The sequence below is a fragment of the Panthera pardus genome, unplaced genomic scaffold (genome assembly GCF_024362965.1).
Source record: "Panthera pardus isolate Hobbes unplaced genomic scaffold, ASM2436296v1 HiC_scaffold_2, whole genome shotgun sequence".
Lineage (NCBI taxonomy): Eukaryota > Metazoa > Chordata > Mammalia > Carnivora > Felidae > Panthera > Panthera pardus.
The window spans coordinates 75,907,158-75,929,432 of NW_026526765.1; the positions used below are offsets into that span (position 1 = coordinate 75,907,158).

General features: G+C 33.9%; 1 protein-coding gene across 1 annotated transcript in view; it reads left to right on the plus strand.

The window, feature by feature from the left end:
• The window catches only part of SLCO6A1 (solute carrier organic anion transporter family member 6A1), a 94,145-nt gene that overhangs the window by 70,156 nt on the left and 1,714 nt on the right, over positions 1 to 22,275 (plus strand). The window contains exons 10-12 of the mRNA XM_019450616.2: positions 1,120 to 1,307; positions 18,662 to 18,726; positions 20,889 to 21,026. Of these exons, the coding sequence (XP_019306161.2) occupies positions 1,120 to 1,307; positions 18,662 to 18,726; positions 20,889 to 21,026 (391 nt within the window). The remainder of the gene's footprint in view (positions 1 to 1,119; positions 1,308 to 18,661; positions 18,727 to 20,888; positions 21,027 to 22,275) is intronic.

Genomic DNA, 22,275 nt, shown 5'->3' on the forward strand with positions numbered 1-22,275 from the left:
TATAAAAAATATTGTACACCCTTTAAAAATGTTTATTCTTAAATGTTACCTTATATTCCAGAGTCTTTCAACCCTTCTGGAGCCTAATATCTTGTGATTCTACCATTTGTTCACTTAACCTTCTTCATGTTTTCAGTTTTCCCTTGGTCAGCCTAGCTTCTATTGTCTGCAACCACTTATTGTGCTGGACATCTTTTGTCTGACCTCCAGGTCCACTTGTCACTCTTCTCTACTTTCCTCATTATTCAAGAAAGCTGAACTATAAGACAAGACCTTCCTTGCCTTCTGAGTGGATTAAGATAATAAAAAGTCCAAGTAGAAAAGCAGAAAAATGGGGGAAAAAGTGAAAGCATTGTGCTTACTTTCTTGGTTCACTTTCTGAACCATGGACTGACTGCATCCCTTGACTGAAGGTCTTAATTTCTCTCTTCCCTCTCTATATGACTCTCCTTCTGGTCACCATTCTTTCCCTAAGACCCTTAAGCAAATCCTTTCAAATCTACTTTCAGAATAAATACTGGATCTGACTAGCTTCATCATTTTCTCTGTTACCATTGTCTCGCATCTCATTTCAATAGCTTTTTAACTGTTTTCTCTGCTTTCATCTTTCCCTTCATAGTCTGGTATAGCTGTCAGAGTGATCTTTTTAAAATATATCATTTATACATATATCCCTCCACTGTTTTTACATTACTAAGAATAAAAACCAAAGTTCTTAAATTATTCTTGCAGTTTTTTACCGGTTTCTGTATAATGTGCTTTTCCCCCTGCTACTTTGATTTTATTTTCTTAGTTTCTTTCATGCTTATTCTGCTCCAGCCACATTTGTCTCCTTACTTTTCTGTGAATGTGAATATTTTTGCTGAATTTTTTTAGATTAATAGAATTTATCCTAAATAACTCTAGTTAAACACACACACACATTTTTGTTACATAAAATACCTAGAATGTATCATTAATATTTCATTTCTAAATAATGAATGGCAGATTTAATGTAAGAATATTGACTAATAAAACTAGCTACTGTACCTGCAGTTATTGATTTTATTTTATAATGATAGAAGTTGTTGCATTATGACTATATTTCTAGAAGATGGTTTCTTGTTTTAATTTTCATAGGCATACTACAATTGTTCTTGCATTCAAGAAGGGTTAACAACTGCAGATGACCAAGGTGATTTTATTGACGCTAGACCTGGGACATGTGATGCAAAGTGCTATAAATTACCTTTGTTCATTGCTTTTATCTTTTCTACGATTTTATTTTCTGTTTTTTCTGGTGTACCAAACACCCTGACCATCCTTCGGTATGTATATAATTCAAAATCATTGTTCATTTAATTTATGAGAAACACAATTTTAAGAATATTTTAGAATATTGTTATAAATGAGTCACTTTTTTGTTTCAAAGTGGCAACTGTGAGAGGGGAAATTGATTATATTGTCAAAATTTATATATTTATTTCTGTTTTAACTAATTATTTGCTTAAAGTTTGTGGCTATCACATTTAGTTTTAATTAATTAAATTTAACTTACAATATGGTAAATTCATATATAGGAAAATTGTTACGTTGTCAAAATTCATGTGTATATTAATTTTCTCTTTTATCTAATTTTTTTTTGCTTAAAGCATATAGATATCACATTTAGCTTAAGTTTAATATAAAACTAAATTTTTTACTTAATTTAAGACACCTGGAAATTTCATGAATAGAGGATAAATCTTAATTTTAACACAAATGTGATTATAATGTTGATTCATTAGTTAAGGTATTTATTGAGTGTTTGCTTCTATATTAGCCAATTTGACTATGAGAAAACATCAGTGTCATTAGCAAAGGAGCGTAATAACTTAAAAAATTGTAGAATTTCAGTACACAAATTTATCCTAAATTAAAGCAACATTTGAAATGTATTTTTTCTGAATATGTGAAATACATGTAATATTTCTTTTTATCATGTAGCAAAATAATTGGTCACTATTTTCAATTTTTTTCAAAAGGCTAACATAAACTCTAGGTCATGAGGAGCGATCTGTTGTTCCCTAGGAAAGCAGGCTAGAAAACATGAATAAATATATGCAAAAAAAAAAAATCTGAGAACTTGGGGACATGTGGTTTCTGCTTTTAATTAACTTGCAATTTAGGTGAGAGTCAAAAGTTGGACTTATAAATCCAGTGAAGCAGCTTTTATAACCATTCATCTGTGTCTGGAGTAAAATTACAGGGACCAATAAGATATATACCTTGCCTTCAAGTTTCTTAGAGTATTGTAGGGAGAGAACCGAAAAGAAGATGTACAGTGGAGGGGCGCCTGGGTGGCGCAGTCGGTTAAGCGTCGGACTTCAGCCAGGTCACGATCTCGGGGTCCGTGAGTTCGAGCCCCGCGTCAGGCTCTGGGCTGATGGCTCGGAGCCTGGAGCCTGTTTCCGATTCTGTGTCTCCCTCTCTCTCTGCCCCTCCCCCGTTCACGCTCTGTCTCTCTCTGTCCCAAAAATAAATAAGAAACGTTGAAAAAAAAAATTTTAAAAAAGAAGATGTACAGTGGATATTTAGAGGTGTCTTGATTAAAACTTAGACAGACTGACCCAGGAAAAGGTGGATGAAATGGTAATTTTTGTCTATGATGATTTGGAAATGCTTATAGAAGATACAGTACTTTAACTGAGCTATGAATAAGCAATTTGTCATAATGCCTGCCAATTACGGAAAAGTTCTTAACAGGAAAACTGAGCCGTGAAAGTAGAGGCAAAAATGTGTGAAGTATCTTGACAAGGAATTTGTTATGACAGAAGTAGCATGATGGTAAAGGGACAGGGAGATTTGGGCTCCATAAAGGTGAGATCATGGAAGGCTTTCTTTGCCATATTAACATGAATGATGTTATCTATTTTGCAGCTGGAGGCCATTGAAAAAAATAAACCTCATAAGTAAAAGTGATCAACTATGTATTTTAGATAGAATACTTTGAAGATGGTATAAAAGACAAAGCTGAGGGGGGAAACAAGAAAAAGGAAAGTAGTTGGGATACAGTTTTCAAATTTAGTAGTGGTATTTAAAGTTAGAAGTGATAGAATATCTTTGAGAAATATTTAGTTTGGATAAAAGCGCAAGATTATTACTTTGATGTTCCTCATATAAAATATTTAAAAAATTAATTATGTGCAGATTTCCAGTCTAGGGAACTAAATGAATGACAATCCATTAACTGAGATGAGAAATTCAAGCAGAGAATGCTTAGACTGAATATAATCTGTACAATGTTAAACATGCCTTACGTAAAGATCATGTGAAACATCCAGGTAAAAATTTCCAGCACTGAGATGAGACAGATGATAGTAATAGTCCAAAAATTTAGTTCTCAGTCTTATCACTTATTCTAGTAAGTAATTATATAGAGCTATAGGGAAAATAAAACACACATGTATGTGTGCACATGTGTGCACACACTATAGTTTCTGTAAATAATGAAATTGGTAAAAAAAAAAAAATCACAAAGTTGAAATTGCGTGTGAGTATTGCCAAAATTGAAGCAGAACTAGAAGCCAACTTGTAGATTCAAAAGGATGTGAAATGTGGGGAGGATCTCAATATTGACAGATCTGATCTCTGGCATTTATTTCTGCTCAGAAGGAGAAGGCCCCACCTTAGAATGGAAGTTTTGGGAGCACAACCTAGGTAGATAAATTAAGGTAGACACTCTCTGGAAATAATGAGAGAAAAGGCTTGGAAAATGCCCAGGTGGTCTAGACATAGCAGATCTCAAAAAAGTTCCAGCAAAATATTACTTCTATAAATGAATACATCACCTTGGAAAGCAAGAAAAGTGAAGAGATCTCAGAAGTACATTGATTGTAGATGTTCTTTTGAAGCAGGCCATATTTGGAGAGGTAGAAGAGGTGGAACGATACATAGGAATCATTCTTAAGTCCTCCCCTATGTCACAGAGGAGATAACTTCAGTTTTGAAGCTTGGAAACCCTGGCTTAAGTTCCATTCTCACAACCTGCCTCTAATTTAAGACAACTCACCTCATTAAAATATGAATAAATGGAAAAGAAAAAAGTTCTGCCTACGTACAAAATAACTATAGTAAAAGAAACGAAACTTATTAAGCATTACTGCACACAATGAAACTCAGTAGAAAATTGTTCATGAATCAGATAAAAATATAAATGTAGTTATATGTAAATTTAGGCTAAAAAAATGAACAATTATGGCCACAAAATGAGAAAAATAGCTAGAAGAAGGAAGCTATGGAATGCAAGCTGACAGAACTCAGGAACAAAATTAAAAGGAAAAAACTTAGAAATGAAAACTAAATTAGAAGCAAACAGGGAAGAAAAGACAGCATAGAAACCAATGTGGAGCATAGAAATGAGGGGGGATGAAGAATATAGAATAAAAATAAGAGAAAAGCATTAGATAAAAGGGACAAAAATAAGAGGAAAGGAAGATCTGACATAGGGATAATTGAAGTTTCTAAAGAAGAAAACCAAAACAATCCAACAATAAATATTTAAATTTTTAGTTAAACTTCACTGAAATACGATATTTAGTAAATGCTGGAATAATAAGCAATAATAATAATGAATAAAGACTGAAATAAAAAAGATTTGTGTTTACATTTTAGAATGACACATCAAGTAAAACTAGGGAAATTTACCCAAACCAATAAACATTGAGATACAGTGTATTAAAACTGTTATATTTAAAGGTGAAGAAATAGTCCTTCTGTCATAAAAAAAAAAAAAAAAAAAAAAAAAAAAAGAAGAAAGCAAACAAGTTTGGCACCACATTTGTCCCCAGCAGCATTCAGCTCTAGAAAACTAGAAACACTTAAAAGATCACTGAGGAAAGAAAATGTGAACTAATTATTTTGTCATCAACAAACTGCCCTACAATTATAAACAGCTTTGATATGGCAGAACTGGGAAATGTTGTTAAGAGATACTTCTTAAGAACTGAAAGCAAGACAAGTTATAATTAGCCAAGATACATGATTAGGAAAACTTTGATAATAGGTCCGTTGGTGAGCGTTGGATAAGTTAAAACAAACAGATTAACTACTTATATTTAGCTAATATATTTTTTAAGTGTAATTAATTTATGCTAGAACTAAGACATATACTAATCCGAGCATAAAGGTAACAAAATAGAATGCAATATATTATGCTTTGATAAAGTAGAAATTATACCACTAACAAAAATTGGGGAAAGAAAATGGGTCAAAAGAAGGACAAGCATCTTGGATACCTAATAGATAATAAATGGGGAGTCAAGGGAAATCATCTTAATAGACATTATAATGAAGCATAATATATTCAAAAGAGTGCACAGATCACAGGTATACAGTCTGATGGAAATTTTACAAAGTAACCACCACCAATGTAACCACAGTCCAGTTCAAGAAATCAATAATTATAAGTATTCCAAAAGTCCTTCCACTAACTCCTTTCTTGTCACCAACCCCTTCATCACTTAAGGTTACCACTATCCTGACTTCTATCCTGAATAGGTTAGTTTGTTCTGTTGGAACTTTATGCATATAGGAGATGATAGCATGTAGTCATTTGTGTCTGTATCGTGTTACTCAACAATATGTTAGTAAGAGTCATTGTTGCATATAAAATAAATTCATTTTCATTGCCCTATAGCAGTGCTGTCCAATCGTATTTTCTAAAATAATGAAATGTTTTGTATATCTGTTGTCCAAAATAGTAGTTTCTAGCCACATGTGCGTATTGAGCATTTGAAATGCAGTTAAGTATGAATGAGGCACTGAATTTTAAATTTTATTTGGTTTTAATTGACTTAAATTTAAGTAGGCACATATGGCTAATGGTTACCATATTGTATAGCATAGTTTTATAGTAGTCCATTGTATGAGTATACTAAAATTTGTCCATTTGTTCTTTAGTTAATGTTTCCAGTGCAGGGCTGTTATGATTGCTATTTCTTTTCTTTTTCCTTTCTTTTTCTTTTTTTTTTTTTTTTTTTTAACATTTATTGATTATTGCGAGACAGAGAGACACAGAGCGTGAGCAGGGAGGGGTAGAGAGAGGGGAGACACACAATCCGAAGTAGCCTCCAGGCTCTGAGCTGTCAGCACAGACTCAGAGCCTGACACGGGGCTCGAACTCATAAACTGTTAGATCATGACCTGAGCGGAAGTTGGTCGCCTAACCAACTGAGCCACCCAGGCACCCCTATGATTGCTGTTTCTATGACCATTTTTCTATTTGTCTTTTGGGAAACATATGAACAGATTTCTATTGAGTTCATATATAAACAATAGAAATGCTAAGTCATAGTGTTTACATATATTGGGCTTTTTAACAAATTTTAAAAGTATTTGCACAAATCCATTCTTCTAGCAGTCTGTGATTGTTTTCAAGTTGAGCAATTTTGATGGGTGTGTGTGTTAATATTGTGATTTTAATTTCCTTATTCAGAGGACTGATATTATTGAATATATTTTCCTTTACTTATTAGCCATATGAATATGTAATTTTGTTAAATGTCAGTTTGATTTGTTTGTCTATTTTTAAATTGAGTTAAATCATTACTGATTTACAGGGTTTCTTCCTATACAGTATCTATACCCCAAGTTGGGGGTCGCTTATCATATATATTCATAACAAATATCTTTTCCAACTCAGTGCCTTGCCTTCTCAACAATGATGTCATCTTTTGAGTGAAAAATTTTTTTATTTAATTTATTTATTTTTATTTTTTTAAAGTTTATTTATTATTTATTTTGAGAAAGAGGGGGGGCAGGGGCAGAGAAGAGAAGAGAGAGAATCCCAGGCAGGCACTGTCAGTCCACACTGTCAGCGCAGAGCCTGATATGGGGCCTGAACCTATGAACCATGATATCATGACCTGAGCCAACATCCATGCTTAACCAACAGAGTCATCCAGGCGCCCCACAAATTTTTGATTTTAATGTCCTGTTTAGGAAATATTTCCCTAACCAAATTATCAGGACATTTCCTATGTTATTTTAATAAAAATTATAAAATCAGTAATTCAGCTGGAAATAATTTTTTACTTAAAGGCTGTCCTTTCCTGGGGCACCTGGGTGGCTCAGTCATGATCTCATGGTTCATTCAAGCCCTGCATCAGGCTCTCTGCTGTCATCACAGGTTTCAGATCCTCTGTCCCCTTCTTGCTCTGCCTCTCTCCCACTCATGCTCTCCCGCTCTCTCTCAAAAATAAACATTTTTTTTTAAAGGCTATCTTTTCCCTGCAGCAGTGTACCAACAGACTATATATGTGGATCTATTTCTGTACTCTGTTCTGTTCCACTGGTTTATTTACGTATCCTTATACCAAATTACACTTATTCATTCATTCATTCATTCATGCATTCATTCATTTATTCATGTATTCATTTATTTGAGCGAGAGAGAGTGCACTCATGGGGGAGGGGCAGAGAGAGGGAGAGAGAGAATCCCAAGCAGGCTCAGTGCTGTCAGCATTCAATTTCACCAAACCTGAGATTATGACCTGAGCCGAAATCAAGAGTCAGTCACTTAACCAACCCAGCCACCCAGACGTCCCCAGTGTTAAATTTGCTAATATTTTGTTTAGTGTTTTTGCATCTGTATTCATGACTAAGGTTGCCTTATAATTTTTTCCCTTTTTATTAATGTGCTCGTTAGGTTTTGGCCTTAATGTTCTGGTCTCATGAAATGAGTTGGGAGATATTTCCTTTTTTCTTTGTATCTGGACTATTTTATGAGGGTGTAGATATATATATACGTATATATATATGTACATATATATATACGTATATATACATATATACATACATTTATATATTTAATTAATAATATATATATTTAATTAAATATTTGGAAGAAATCACTTGTGTTGTCACTGGGGATGGGAATTTCTTCATGAGATTTTAAATGGAATGTTTGTGTGTGTGTGTATGTGTGTGTGTGTGTGTGAGAGAGAGAGAGAGAGAGAGAGAGAGAGGAAGAGAGAGAGAGGGAGAAAGAAACAAACCTTTTTGCATTTATCTTTATAATTCCTATCATTTTACTTTTATGTTTATTATGTTTTTATTTTATTCACATATATCTTCTGTATATTTGTATATGTTCCTTTTCTATCCAAATATGAATATAGCTGCATTCCAAAAGTCTTAACATGTATTTTTCTCATCCTTTCAATTCAAATATGCCTCTCAATGTATTTTTTACAATTTTAACCACATGTTATTTAGAGGTGTATAGTTTAGGGGCGCCTGGGTGGCTCAGTTGGTTAAGCATCTGACTACACCTCAGGTCATGATGTCACAGCCCATGAGTTCGAGCCCTGCGTCAGGCTCTGTGCTGACAGCTCAGAGCCTGGAGCCTATTTCAGATTCCGTGTCTCGTCTCTGTCTCTACCCTTCCCCCAATCGTGCTCTGTCTCCCTCTCAAAAATAAATAAAAATTAGAAGTGTATAGTTTAATTTCTAAATATTTGGAAATTTTTTTGTTATATTTTGTTACATATATTTACATAGACATGAATATAATTAATATTCTATTATTTTTAGTTCGAATCCACTGTGTTCAGAGAACATATTTTTATGTTTTTTTCCTTGAAATTTCTTTGGACTTACTATTATGGTGCATTTGTCCATTATTTCTGTCATTTTTGCTATATACATTTTGAGGCTTTTATTAGTTGAAAACAAACTTAGAATTGCTACAACTTCTTGCTTTATTGACCCCTTTATCCCTTGAAATATTCCTTTTTATCTCTAATAACTTTTTGTCTTAAAATTACTTTTTATGACATTAATATTGCTTTATCAACTATATTCTTATTAGCATAATATATACTGTTCCATTCTATTACTTTTGATCTTTCTCTGACCATATATATTTAAGGTATATCTAGTAAGTAGTATACAGTTGACTTAAAAAAATCCAGTCTAACCACTTAGTTTTCAAACTAGAGTATATAGAGTATTAAATTAAAAATAACTGCTGGTACATTTGGATTTTTCTCTCATTTTAGTGTATGTTTCAAAATATTTTCTACTCGTTCTTTTACTTCTTTTGAATTAAGTTATTTTAGTTTTCATTATTTTCCCTTTATTATTTTGCTAATTTTGCATTATTTTATTCTTCTTGTGGTAGTCAAGACATTATTAAAGTATATATAGTTCATTAGAGTCAAATTAAATTAGTGCTTTTCCCACTTTCTGGATAATTCAAGGATCTAAGAATATTTTAACTCCATTAACTCTCTTCCAACCTTTTATTATTGTTGTCATGTATTTTGATGCTACATAAATTTTATAACCTAAGAGTGAAACTGTATGTATGTTTAATATCATATTAACCAGAATCTTTATTTTTTCCTACATTTTTGTGCTTTCTTCAGAGATCATTTATTTCTTCCAGAAAAAATTCTTTTACTGTGGGTCTGGTGGAAATGAATTTTGTTCATTTTTTTATTTGTTTAAAAATGTCTCGGGGTTCCTGGCTGACTCAGTCAGTTAAGCATCAGACTCTTCATTTCCACTCAGGTCATGATCTCGGGTTTGTAAGATCGAGCCTCAGTTCTGGCTGTGTGCTGACAGCGCAGAGCCTGCTTGGGATTCTCTCTCTCCCTCTGTTTCTGCCCCTCCTCCACTCGCATGCATGCTTTCTCTCTCTCTGTCTCAAAATAAATAAACTTCTTTAGAAAGTCTTTAAATCACCTTTATTGTAAAATTATATTTTGACTATGGAATTTCAAGTTGGTGGTAATTTTAGTACTTTAAAGAGAAATATTTAACTTTCTTTCTGACTTCTATGAGAACATTTTATTGCTATTCCTTTGAATGTAATATGCCTTTTCTCTAGATGCTCTTAACATTTTTTCCTTGTCCTTGGTTGTCAGCAATTTTAATATGATATTCCTTAGTATGATTTTGTTTATGTTTATGCTGCATGGAGATTTAAAATTTTCTTACGGCTTTGAAAGACAGGCTTATTGTCTTTTCCATTTATCTATTATGATGGTAAGTGTATTTATTTGCTAGGCGGCCATAGAAAGGTATCACAGAATGGGTAACTTAAACAGTAGCTGTTTATTTTCTCACAGCTCTGGAGGCTAGAAATCTGCAATCAGTGTGTGGGCAGCTCTCCTGAGGGCTGTGAGAGAAGGATCTGTTCCAGATCTCCTTGGCTTGTAGATGGCCATTTTTGGTCCAGTCTTTACATTGTTACAGTCCATATTTCATGTCGGTGCACATGTCAGTGTCCATATTTTCTCTTCTAATAAAGACACTCTCATATGGGATTAGGCCCACCCAACTGATCTCATTTTAGTTTGATTACCTCTCTACAACCCTGTCTCCAATATGATGGCATTCTGAGGTACTTGAGGTTAGGATTTCAGCATATAAATTTTGGAGGGACACAATTCAACCCATAGCAGCAAGAAACCATCCCCAATTTATTACTTACCAGCACCACATTATCTTCATGACTGTGAGTTGACTGGACTCAATAAGGTAGTTCTTGATTGGGGTTTCTCATGAGCTTGTGGTCAGATGCCACATGACACTTACTCATCTGATAGCATGACTGGACTGGATTTCCAAGACAGCTGACAATTCAGGCTAACTTTTGGTGGGAGCCTAACTGGGGCTGATTGACCACAAGTAGCTTACTTATGTGACTTGTACTTCTGCTAACAAAGTATTATAGTTCCAAAAGGGGGTGTCCCCAGCTTTAGTGTTCCAAGGGACCCCAAGCATAAGCTGTAAGGCATAAGCAACAAGGCTTTATTTGACCTAGGCTAGAAGTCCAAGAATGTTACTTTTCTGCATTCTTTTTGCTAACAAAATCATTATGTTTCAGGAAGAAGATCATTAGGTTCCGCTTTTTGATGTCACGTACAACTAGCATGTATACAGAAAAAACAAAAACAAAAAAAAAAGGAATTGATGACCACCATTTTGGGTGATTATCTACCATACCCACTTTCATTGATTTAGGAGAATTCTTACATATTGTTTCTTCAAATATTCCTTTTGCTCCATTCTTTCTCTATTCACCTTTGGAATATTAATTATACATATCATAAACCTTTTACTGTGTCCATGTGTCTCTTACTATCTTTTGCATTCTATTTTTATTTGTTTTTATGTTTTGTGCTTCAGACTAAGTTTTTTCACTTTTCTAATTTCCGATGTATTAATCCTATCTCTACCTGCTTTTCCAGTTACCTACACTCTAGTTTACTAATTATATCTTCATCTGTGTTTAATGAGCTATGAAAGTCACCTATTGAATTCTTAATTCTAATCAGTGTATTTTTCAGTTATAGAATTTCATTTCCTTTCAAGATTCTAATTCTCTGAAAAAATTCTCTGTCTTATCGTTTATATTCTTGGGTATATTAATTCCCCAAATTTAAAATCTCTGTTAGGTACCTAGTATCTGAATATTCTGTAAAACTATTATATTGTATTTTTTTCTCTTGGCCCTGTCTTTTATAATTCTGTAATTATTTTTAATAATGTATGGAATTTTGTGTACTAAGAACAATAGAGGCTAGAGACATTAATAACTCCCATTTTTTTTTTAACAATAGCTTTATTTAAACACACAGAATTGGAACAGTTCCCTGTAATCCAAACAGGAATTTAGTTGGTTTGAGGTTGGGTTTAAGTCTCTAAAAGTCCTTATCAATATCCAGATTGCTTTTATCCTAAGGTATAGTCTATTAAGAAATCCTGAGTGAAAGAAACATATGTTAAACATAGGATCCTTCATTCTTGGTGAGAGTTGAATGCTAGTGTTTGTCTTCCAGTTACAATAAAACTTCCAAGAACAATATTACCAGTTCTTTTTTATATTGTATTAGAAATAATAGCCAATATATTTAGATAAAAATTCAGTAAGCTCCAGTATATAAAAAAATAACACACACTTAGAGCTACATGCACTCATGCACATACACAGACACACACACACACACACACACACACACACAAATTCAGTTAAAATTAATTTTTTAACCTACATTAACTGGAAAATGAAAACAGACTAAGGTCTTTAGTCTGATTAACATAAATAAGTGCATGTTGTTTTCCTGGTTTTAATATTATATAATAGTTACATAAGCTTTCATCACTGGGGGATGCTGGGTAAAGGAACACATGGTACTTTGTACTACTTTTATAACTACCTGTCAGCTTCAGAAATAAATAATTTCAAAATAAAAAGTAAAAAAAAATGAAACACACACATGTACATACACACACATATGAATATTACAAAAATAGACTGACTTAACAGTTGGGGAAGATGTATTCAATATACGGATAGAAGACCTAACATCACCAATATATTAGTTCTTTTTGAGTTAACTGATAATTTTAATGTAATAATTAATAGAATAGAATTATTGGACTTTAAAATCTGATTTTAGATCTCTTAGGGAAAAATAACAAGCAAGAATAGCTTGGGAATCTTAAACAAAGGAGCACAATAATGGAGCTTTAGTCTCATAAGCTAAAATGTACCATAAAATTTTAATTATGAAAACAATATAGTATTGATTTATGAATAGAATGACAGTAAGTCTAGAAATAGATCTCAAATTGTATGGGGATTTAATGTAAAATGAAAGTGAGATCTTAAAGAAGTGAATCAAAGATTCATCTTTTAGAAAGTGGTTTGAGTGGGGCACCTGGGTGGCTTAGTTGGTTTAGCATCTGACTCTTGAGTTTGGCTCACATCATGGTCCCAGGGTCATGGTACTGAGCCCCACATGCCCATGTTGGGCTCTGCGCCGGGTGTGGAATGGGCTTAAGATTCTCTCTCTCTCTCTGTGTCTCCCCCAACTCCCAGCTTATGCTCTCTCTCTCTTTCTCTTTCTTGCAAAAAAAAAAAAAAAAAAAAGAAAGAGGGGTGCCTGGGTGGCTCAGTCAGTTAAGTGTCCGACTTCAGCTCAGGTCATGATCTCACAGTTGGTGGGTTTGAGCCCCGCGTCGGGCTCTGTGCTGACAGCTCAGAGCCTGGAGTCTGCTTTGGATTCTGTGTTTCACTCTTTGCCCCTCTCCTGCTTGCACTCTGTGTCTCTCTCTCTCATAAATAAATAAGCATTAAAAAAATAATAAAAAAAGAAAAGAAAGAAAGAGAAAGAAAGAAAGTAAAAAAGAAAGAAGGGGGAAAGAAAAAGAGATTTGTTTGAGTATAATGAGATTGTCTTCAGGGGGAAAAAAAAATATCCAGAGTATAAACACACCAGAGAAACCTAAAATGGAACAAAGATTAAAAAAAAAAAAAAAGTGCTAAGCAATACAAGTGCTAGAAAAAAAAATTGACTCTGGGTGCCTGGGTGGCTCATTTGGTTGAGCGTCTGACTTCAGCTCAGGTCATGATCTCAAGGTTTGTGAGTTCAAGCCCCACGTTGGGCTGTGCACTGACAGCTCAGAGCCTGGAGCCTGCTTCAGATTCTGTGTCCCCCTCTCTTTCTGCCTCACCCCTGCTTGTGCTCTGTCTCTGTCTTTCAAAAATGAATAAACATAAAAAAAATTTAGAGCTTATCTCTTTAAAAAAAAAAAAGAAAAAAAATGGACTTATTTCACTATTATCTTTAAAAGAGCAAGGTATTGGGGTGCCTGGGTGGCTCAGTTGGTTAAGTGACCGACTTCTGCTCAGGTCATGATCTTGCAGTTTGTGAGTTCGAGCCCCGTGTCGGGCTCTGTGCTGACAGCTCAGAGCCTGGAGCCTACTTCGGATTCTGTGTCTCCGCCTCTCTCTACCCTTCCCCTGCTCACGCTCTGTGTCTCTCTGTCTCTCAATAATAAATAAACGTTAAAAAAGAAAAGAAAAGAAAAGAAAAGAAACGAACAAGGCATTTCCAACTATGACTCAAAATCTAAAAATGGGAAAGACTGAAAAAAGGTACTCCATAAAATTAAAAATAATAACCAAAGTCAAAATTCAAGCAACAATAAGTATAAGCAACTCTTATATAAAAAGATTAATCCCTCTAATAAGTAAAGCTCTCTTATGATTAACAACTCTGTAGAAAAGTGGAAAAGCATCAAAGAGAAAGCAAAAATGCAAATGTGAAGGAATGTTCAGCCATACCCATAATAAGTGACATAGAAATTAAAATTTTAATGTGATAGTATTTCTTATTTATCTAGGTGACAGGAATAAAACTTTGATTATAGAATCTGTTTATGTGGCCATGTAGAAACAAGTACCTTCATAATATTGCTTGAAAGAGCACAAAATAGTACATCTCCTGTGAAAGGGGATCTTTAATACCTAAAAAATTTGCAGATGTGCTTATCCTTTATGCCAGCACTTATACTTCTTGAAATCCTTATTGTGAACATCCTGTAAACAGATACATTTACATCTGTAAGTTTATCTATATCACATATGTATATGTTTCTATTTCATATATATATATATATATATATATGATATGATATATAATATACATGGGTGTATGTGTATGTGTGTGTATGTGTATATATATATATGAAACAAAACAGTGGGAAAAATCTAAGTGTGAAGGAGCAACAGACTGGTTGAATAAATGATTGCATTTTTGCACATGAAATATAATGCAACTAAAAAAATTAATAGGGTGGAGCTCTATATTCATGTAGGAAAGGATCTTAATATATTGTTACATGAAAAAAGAACAGTGAATATTGTATGCTACTTCCTGTGAAGGAAGAAATAAATATAGAGATATGCATATCACTTATTTGTATTTGCATAAAAGAACACTAGGTATAAAAAAGAATGTAATTAAAATCGTAACCTAAAGGTAACCAAACCAAAAGGAGGGGGTAGAAATAGAGGTAGATGACAGCAAGGGTGGAAGCAAGCAGGTTTCTTCAGCATATTCTCTTTATATTGTTTTGCTTTCCAAAGCATGTAATTATACTACAAATTCAACAAATAAAGTTTAATTTTAAAAATACAATAAGATTCAAAGTCAAAGACATAAATTGTGAAATCGTTGTCAAATGAGTGATAATTAGAGTCAAGAAAGAGGGGTAGGATGGGGTTTGTAGTAAGCCAATGGGCCTACAGAGGGCAACAAGAAAAGATGGGTTACATGATAAAAATAATATATTTAAAGGCAGAGGACTAGAGGGATTAAAATTCCAGAGAGAGCAGAAGTTTTTAGAGGTGAATTGGAGATCTAAAGCTGTCCCTGAGATTCTTGGCCAATTCTTGATGAAGGCTAGATCCTGACAGTCTGGACTAGGTCCAGGTAGAGGGTCACCCCTGGGGCAAGCAAACTGGCAGAGTTATTGGTGATTACATGGGACTAAGAATGACAAAATTGTTTTTCTTCTGGAGAAATTTGTTGAAATCTGACGCTGTGTGAAGTAAAGTCTAAACAGAAAAGTATCCTAACTTGTCTGTATCTCTCTATCAGGGGCTCATTAAGAAAAACTAGTTCTTCAATTCTTTCCTTTCCAACAGAGCCCGACTTGGGGCTTGAACCCGCAAACCGCAAGATCATGACCTGAGCCGAAGTCGGCGGCTTAACTGACTGAGCCACCCAGGCGCCCTCCACCAAAAAAATGTGTCTTGACTAATAAGTATTCAATTATAATTTTAAAACACACTGCAAAGAAAATGCAGTAAAATTCGATGAGAAAATTATAGGCTGGTCTAACTCTGCGTGAGGATTCAGAGAGGGTGTTCCTGAAGAACTGATATTTAAGCTGAGCCCTGAGGGATAGGGGATGAGTATTCACACAGTGGGAAGGACAAATGTGAAGATTCTGAGTGGGAGAAGTAGCTTGTAAGATTGTTGTGTTGTAGAATGTCGTGAACAGGAGGGTAATGAAGGCAAAAGTGAGGTGTGAAGTGGCATCCAGTAAGACTGATGTGATAAGGCTGACTCTTGTAAATGTTTTTTTTGCAATTCTAGGTTTTATCATAAGAACAAGGGGAAGCTGTTAAAGGATCCTACGGGAGACAGTGAAGTAATCAAAGTTTCACAGTACGAAAAATCACTTTGGCTCTTAGGTGGAGAGTGGGCTGAAAGTATAAGGATGGTTGTTGGGAGATAAATTAGGAAGTCATTTCATTTTTTTTTTTTTTTTTTGGTTTGTTTTCAGGAGAAAGATATAGACTTGGAATAGGCTGGTGGAATTAGAAATTAAATATATATATATTTTAAATCAGAGAAAGAACCAAAAAATGTATTTTTAAAAATCACAGTATTTGGTTATTGGCTCTGGTCCATGAGGAAAAGGATGGGATCACAGGTGCCTCTTTTCACATTTTGGACTTGAACACTGCATGATGGTGGATGACAGCTCCACTTGTCATGGGAGAGCACTGGGGAAGGAGCAGCTTTTGTGCAAAACAGGAATTTAAATCTAGAGCTGATGTCTTATAAGAATGATGTGGAGTGGAAATATAAGTTTAGAAGTCATGAGAGATAGTGGAAGCTGCCTTTTTACATTTTGGAAGAGTACTAACAAATTTTTGTTTATTCCATGATATTCTTAAGCACCCTATTATAGCCTTACTTATTAGACAATATACAAAAAAACATTCGCTTCATTCATTTTTCATTAAATATTTTTAATACAAAGCTATTATTTATTTTGTGCTATTCATTTAACTGATGGAAAATCCTGGGAACCATTAATCTTTTTATCTTGTATATCAGAAGTGAAGATACAAAAATGCTTCTTTTTTAAAAGTTTATTTATTTAATTATTTTGAAAGAGAGAGAGAGAGAGAGAAAGAGAGAGAGAGAGAGAGAGAGAGAGAGAATCCCAAGTAGGCTCCAAGCTCAGTGCAGAGCTTACATGGGGCTTGATCTCATGATTGTGAAATCATGACCTGAACTGAAATCGAGTCGGAAGCTCAACCGAATGAGCTACCGAGGCGCTCCCAATACATAAATGCTTCTTAATAATGCTACTTATGAATTATGGTCAGTTCTATAGATGCTTCGGAAAGCAATGATAATCCATGTAATAAAACTACATGTGCTAAATGAAGCAGAACACTCAATTATAGTTAGGAATATTATTAATATCTCCACTTTATACCAAGACCTATACTAAAGTGTAGTTCTAAAATGTGACACTTTCTTTTTCCTCCCTTAAGAATCTGCTTACTATGGAAGTATAAATTATTTTTTTATTTAAAAATACCTTTATCTTTTGAGGATTGGTTAATTTGTTTTCATTTTCCTAGTAGTAAACATTTGAGGAAAGAATATTTCTACCAGGTTGATATGGGTGGAATTATCTTACTTTTTGTGAGATAGTCACAAAATATTGTATGAATGCTACATTTTAGTATATTGAGTTGTTTGGATGAAAATATTGGTCATATTAGTTCATTGTGCAAGTCCTAGAACAAGGAAAAAAATGGTAAGCAAAGAGTTTTTTTTTTTAAATAAAATGTAGTTTTTATTTTTTTACTTCCTAAAATGTTCAATGGTTTATTATTTTTTATTGTATTTTCAATTGAGTCTCCAAACTGAGACTATCAGTGGTTAGTCCCTAACCACTATTTCTTTTTTTTTTTTTTAATTTTTTTTTAACGTTTATTTATTTTTGAGACAGAGAGAGACAGAGCATGAACGGGGGAGGGTCAGAGAGAGGGAGACACAGAATCTGAAACAGGCTCCAGGCTCTGAGCTGTCAGCACAGAGCCCGATGTGGGGCTTGAATTCACGGACCGTGAGATCATGACCTGAGCCGAAGTCGGACGCCCAACCAACTGAGCCACCCAGGCGCCCCTTATGCATTTTTTTTTAAAACAAATACTTGCTTTGACCTATAGGAAATAAAGAGAGCTTCATTTTTTATATTTGGAAAATTATTTTTGTTTATTTTAGCTTTTGAATAGTGAGGGTAACAGAGGTCCAGCAGGAAAGAGAAGGGGCTCTCAAATTAGGATAATTTAAGCAAGGTTGAAGAAAGTGGCTATTTAAAATGTGGGTGGAGTATAAGAATCATAAGGTATATAGTGCAGTATCCCTGGTCTGTTACCACTTGCCCAAAAGAAAACAAGGGTAGGAAAGAGAGAGACCTGTAGAGAGGACTGCTTTGCCTAGTGACCTAGTCAGCAGGATTTCACTCTGGGGAGAGAAGCTGGGAAGAAACACCTTGACCTCACTCTCCTTCTTCACTCTCGAGTACCCAATTGGCAAACTGTAATTAGAAGCCAGAAGGCAAGAGAGCCTATTGATGTAGCACATTTAGATCAGTCTCTCAAGACAGAGATAAAGGTAAAGAAATGTAGAGTGGATCTCACAGGGGAAAGAGGAGAAATATAAAGTAGTGGATGTGTACCTCAAAATGGAGAAAAGGTAAGTGTGATAGTGCCAAATTTTTTTTCAGCAAAGGAAAAAAGAGGCTGGGGCAGAGGGTCTGGCCCATAAATGTTTCCTCCTTGTGAAGAGCAAGAAGCTTTGGAATCAGTTGGCAAGGGGAAGGATATGAAGAATTGAAGGAATTGTACTTCTTTAATTCACCTAGATTGAACTCTGTTAACTGGCTAAAGATTTTTAGTTTAACTGATGAAGAGTAAAAAAAATAACAAAAAATTTATAATAATAATAAAATAATAATAGTAACCTAGCAAATTCTCTAAAGTTATTAATAGCAATGTTTTGATAATATCATTACTCTTTGCTCGCAGGATTGTATCTGACAATCAACGTTCTTTGGCCTTGGGTTTGGCCCTTGTGTTTTTGAGAATATTTGGTATGGACTTTCGGCAATCTTTTATTACAGTGAATTGTTGATTTTTTGATATGTGTGTCTACATGTATATTTAGAATTTCAAATAAATAAAAATGGTAAACTGACACAACACAAGTGAATGGGGGAGCTGCTTTGCAGAATTTAGGAGACAATATTTATGTAAAAAGACAATACATAACGCAAAGCCGATCCTGTCATATAAAATATGCATTAATACTATATTTGATCAGACAGGACAGTCTATTTGATTAGATGTATATTCATCAATCTTGTCCAAGTGATTTGGTAAGCTGAAACAAAACACATAACCACAACACTGCTTGCATGTTTGGGGAGTCACTAACAACATTTTCGTTACCAAAGACTCTGATGTTTTTAAGGACTTACAGCCAAAGAAAAAAATTGTTTTTCTCAGATGGTAATGCACTCTGTACTTCAGGCTTTCTTAAAATGGCAAAAACTAGCTTTCAAATCTAAATTATCTACATTATGACTGTATTAGCACCCCTGATTCAAAAGTTGATTAAAAATATTGATGGGGCAAGGTAACGAGATTAAACTGGATTGAAGACTGAAAGACATATGATAAATGGAGTCAAGAACATAGAAAAATTTAAGTGTGGCTTGGATAGGGATCAGAGAAATAATTCTATACCTAGATCAATATGTGGGGTTAAAATTGGCTCTTTTAATTAGGAAAAATGAGAGCATATTTTTATGTGAATCATTGCCTGATCGATAAGGACAGATTTGTTTTGGAAGACAGAACCTAAGAAACGGCTAATGCATAAACAGTTTCTAACATGAGAAAGGAAGCTAGTGAGACTGATACATTTTTGTTGGAAGAGGGTGGAACAAGATGATACTTTAGATACAGACTGCCTCTATATCTAACAGTATTTTGCCAACAGATAATTTGAAGCAGAGGATAGATATTATCTGTTTTCTGCTTAAAAGATAACTCTGCTTCTGGAGGGAAAAATACTTATAGAAGATAAATGTAAAGAAAAAAAGGTTTTTGGGGCGCCTGGGTGGCGCAGTCGGTTAAGCGTCCGACTTCAGCCAGGTCACGATCTCGCGGTCCGTGAGTTCGAGCCCCGCATCGGGCTCTGGGCTGATGGCTCGGAGCCTGGAGCCTGTTTCCGATTCTGTGTCTCCCTCTCTCTCTGCCCCTCCCCCGTTCATGCTCTGTCTCTCTCTGTCCCAAAAATAAATAAAAAACGTTGAAAAAAAAAAAAAAAAAAAAAAAAGAAAAAAAGGTTTTTGATCCAGTCTAAACCAGAATTATGTTAAATTGGATTCTGGAGGTTGTGAAAGAGACACAGAAATCAACATATCCAAGATATGTTTAGAGTTAGTGTCCTAAAGATTTATCATGGATTGGAAAAATATGAAGGAAAATAGAAAAAAATGAATAGTAGGCTTAGGTTTTTCACCTTGAACGATTATAAACAGAGTGCCAGCACTCAATAAGATTGGGAGAATTGGTAATCTTTGATAGTGATCTTGGATAGTGGTCTTTGGCAGGAGTCATAAGTCATGAAGCATGAGGGCCCTGACATAATGAAGTTATAGTAAACTAGATGTCAGTAAAGATATCTTAGTTCTGAGATTTCAGTTCTAATGTCTTTGGGGTGACTTTTTAAAAAATGACTTCTAATTCACTTTTAGCTGAAATTGTTGCTGAGGAGATGTTGTCTCTGAGAGTATACAGAAATTTACCTAAGGCAGTACACAACTCTTCTTCTGAATATGAGGTCCTCTGAATCTAGGGTTGCTACAAACATACCAAAGCATTTACATTCCTAGTTATTTCTCTCAATATCTTGATAAATAACAGATGTACATTGCATTAAAAAACTAACTTTTCATTGATTGAAAACATAGAGAACATAAAAACATAAACTGATTACATGTATGTCATTCTAAAAATATGAAAGCAACTAATTTTTTATACCTACAGAAATAAGGATTTTTTAAAAATACAGTTTTTTTCCAGTTCTTAATAATCCTACTTATAAGTAAATTCTTAGATAATTTTAAATGATATATTTAAATGTGATGATGGCTAAATACATCAGTTTAATTTTAGAATAAAAATCATACTTATCCTAACCTGTAGTGTTTTCATGGAGCATTTATAATTATTGCATTTTTCATAGGGACTATACCTGGACCAATAGTTTTTAAAATGACAGCAGATATTTCTTGTATCTTTCGGGAGACTGAATACTGTGGGGATAAAGGAAATTGTTGGATCTATAACAAGATGAAAATGGCCTACCTATTGGTAGGAATATGTAAGTGATACCTGTTAAAGAATTACAGAAAAGTAAAACTGTTTTAAACATGTATGGTTGTTTATAGTAATGTACAATAATAATAAACTACGAACAAATGGATATTTTGATGTTTAAAGAACCCTTATTATATAGAAAATATTTTAGAAACTGAAGTATTAAAGTATTTATATGAATATTTGAGTCACTGCATTAAATACACAATTGTTTTATGTTGTTCCTGAATAAAGGGTGGTAATTAGCAAAATTTCAATTTGGGAAGTAATTTTGTCCATATACATATACAACCAAGTTGCTTGACCTTGTAGCCCTTGCTATTTACATAGTAAAAGATTGGACAATTAAAAAAATTTTTTCACATCCCCAGAGAACATCAGGATACTCTCACCCTACTTACATGTGAGTTTCACAGTCTCTTTTGCTTAACGATGTAACAGCCTACCTAGCAAGTATTCAGTATTTATTGAATAAATAAAGATATGAGGAATTGAGATACTATGGTGGTATGAGCTGTGTTATGGTCAGTTTTGAGAAAATCTAGATATGCTTGTATTACTCTAGAAAATATATATCTTCCTTGATTTCAATTTGTTCATCTGTAAAATGAGGATGTTGGACTATATAATGTCTGAAGTCTTAATCTCTACTAACATTCAAAAATTTTATTGTATAGATGTTGGTATGATAAATATTTAAAAGTGTTTATATGTTTTGTGATTTTAATGAGTTCATTAATTCGAAGAAACATAATGATAGACTCTAATATTTAACAGTAACAAATACTTCTGTGATGAACAGTATATAGTGGTGCCTTGTAATTCAAAAGTCAATTATCCAGCAAACTTAGTCTACACTGAACATTGAGTAAAGTAAAATTTTAAAAAACAATTAAAAAGTAAAAAATGATATTTAAGAAGTCAAAATTAATTTCTCAGAGATAATTCAACAAAACTAGGTTTTGTTCTTAAGGAAGTCCTCTTAAGACACTACTGAGCCTTTTAATTTTTATTTTAGATGTATATGTAACATGCTTATCTATTTTCAAACACAGCACAAAATGGACAAAGCTGGTGAACTGCTTAGAGATCCTGCTAAGGAGCTACTAAAAGGAGATAACAATAATAAAGGACATAGAGAAATACAGTTGGAAAGGGCAAACAGAAGAAACTGAAATAAGAATATGCTTTTGTGGCAGTTTAGTGTAAACTTTTTAAAGTTCTGATCGTGAAAAGAAATAATTAATAGACAA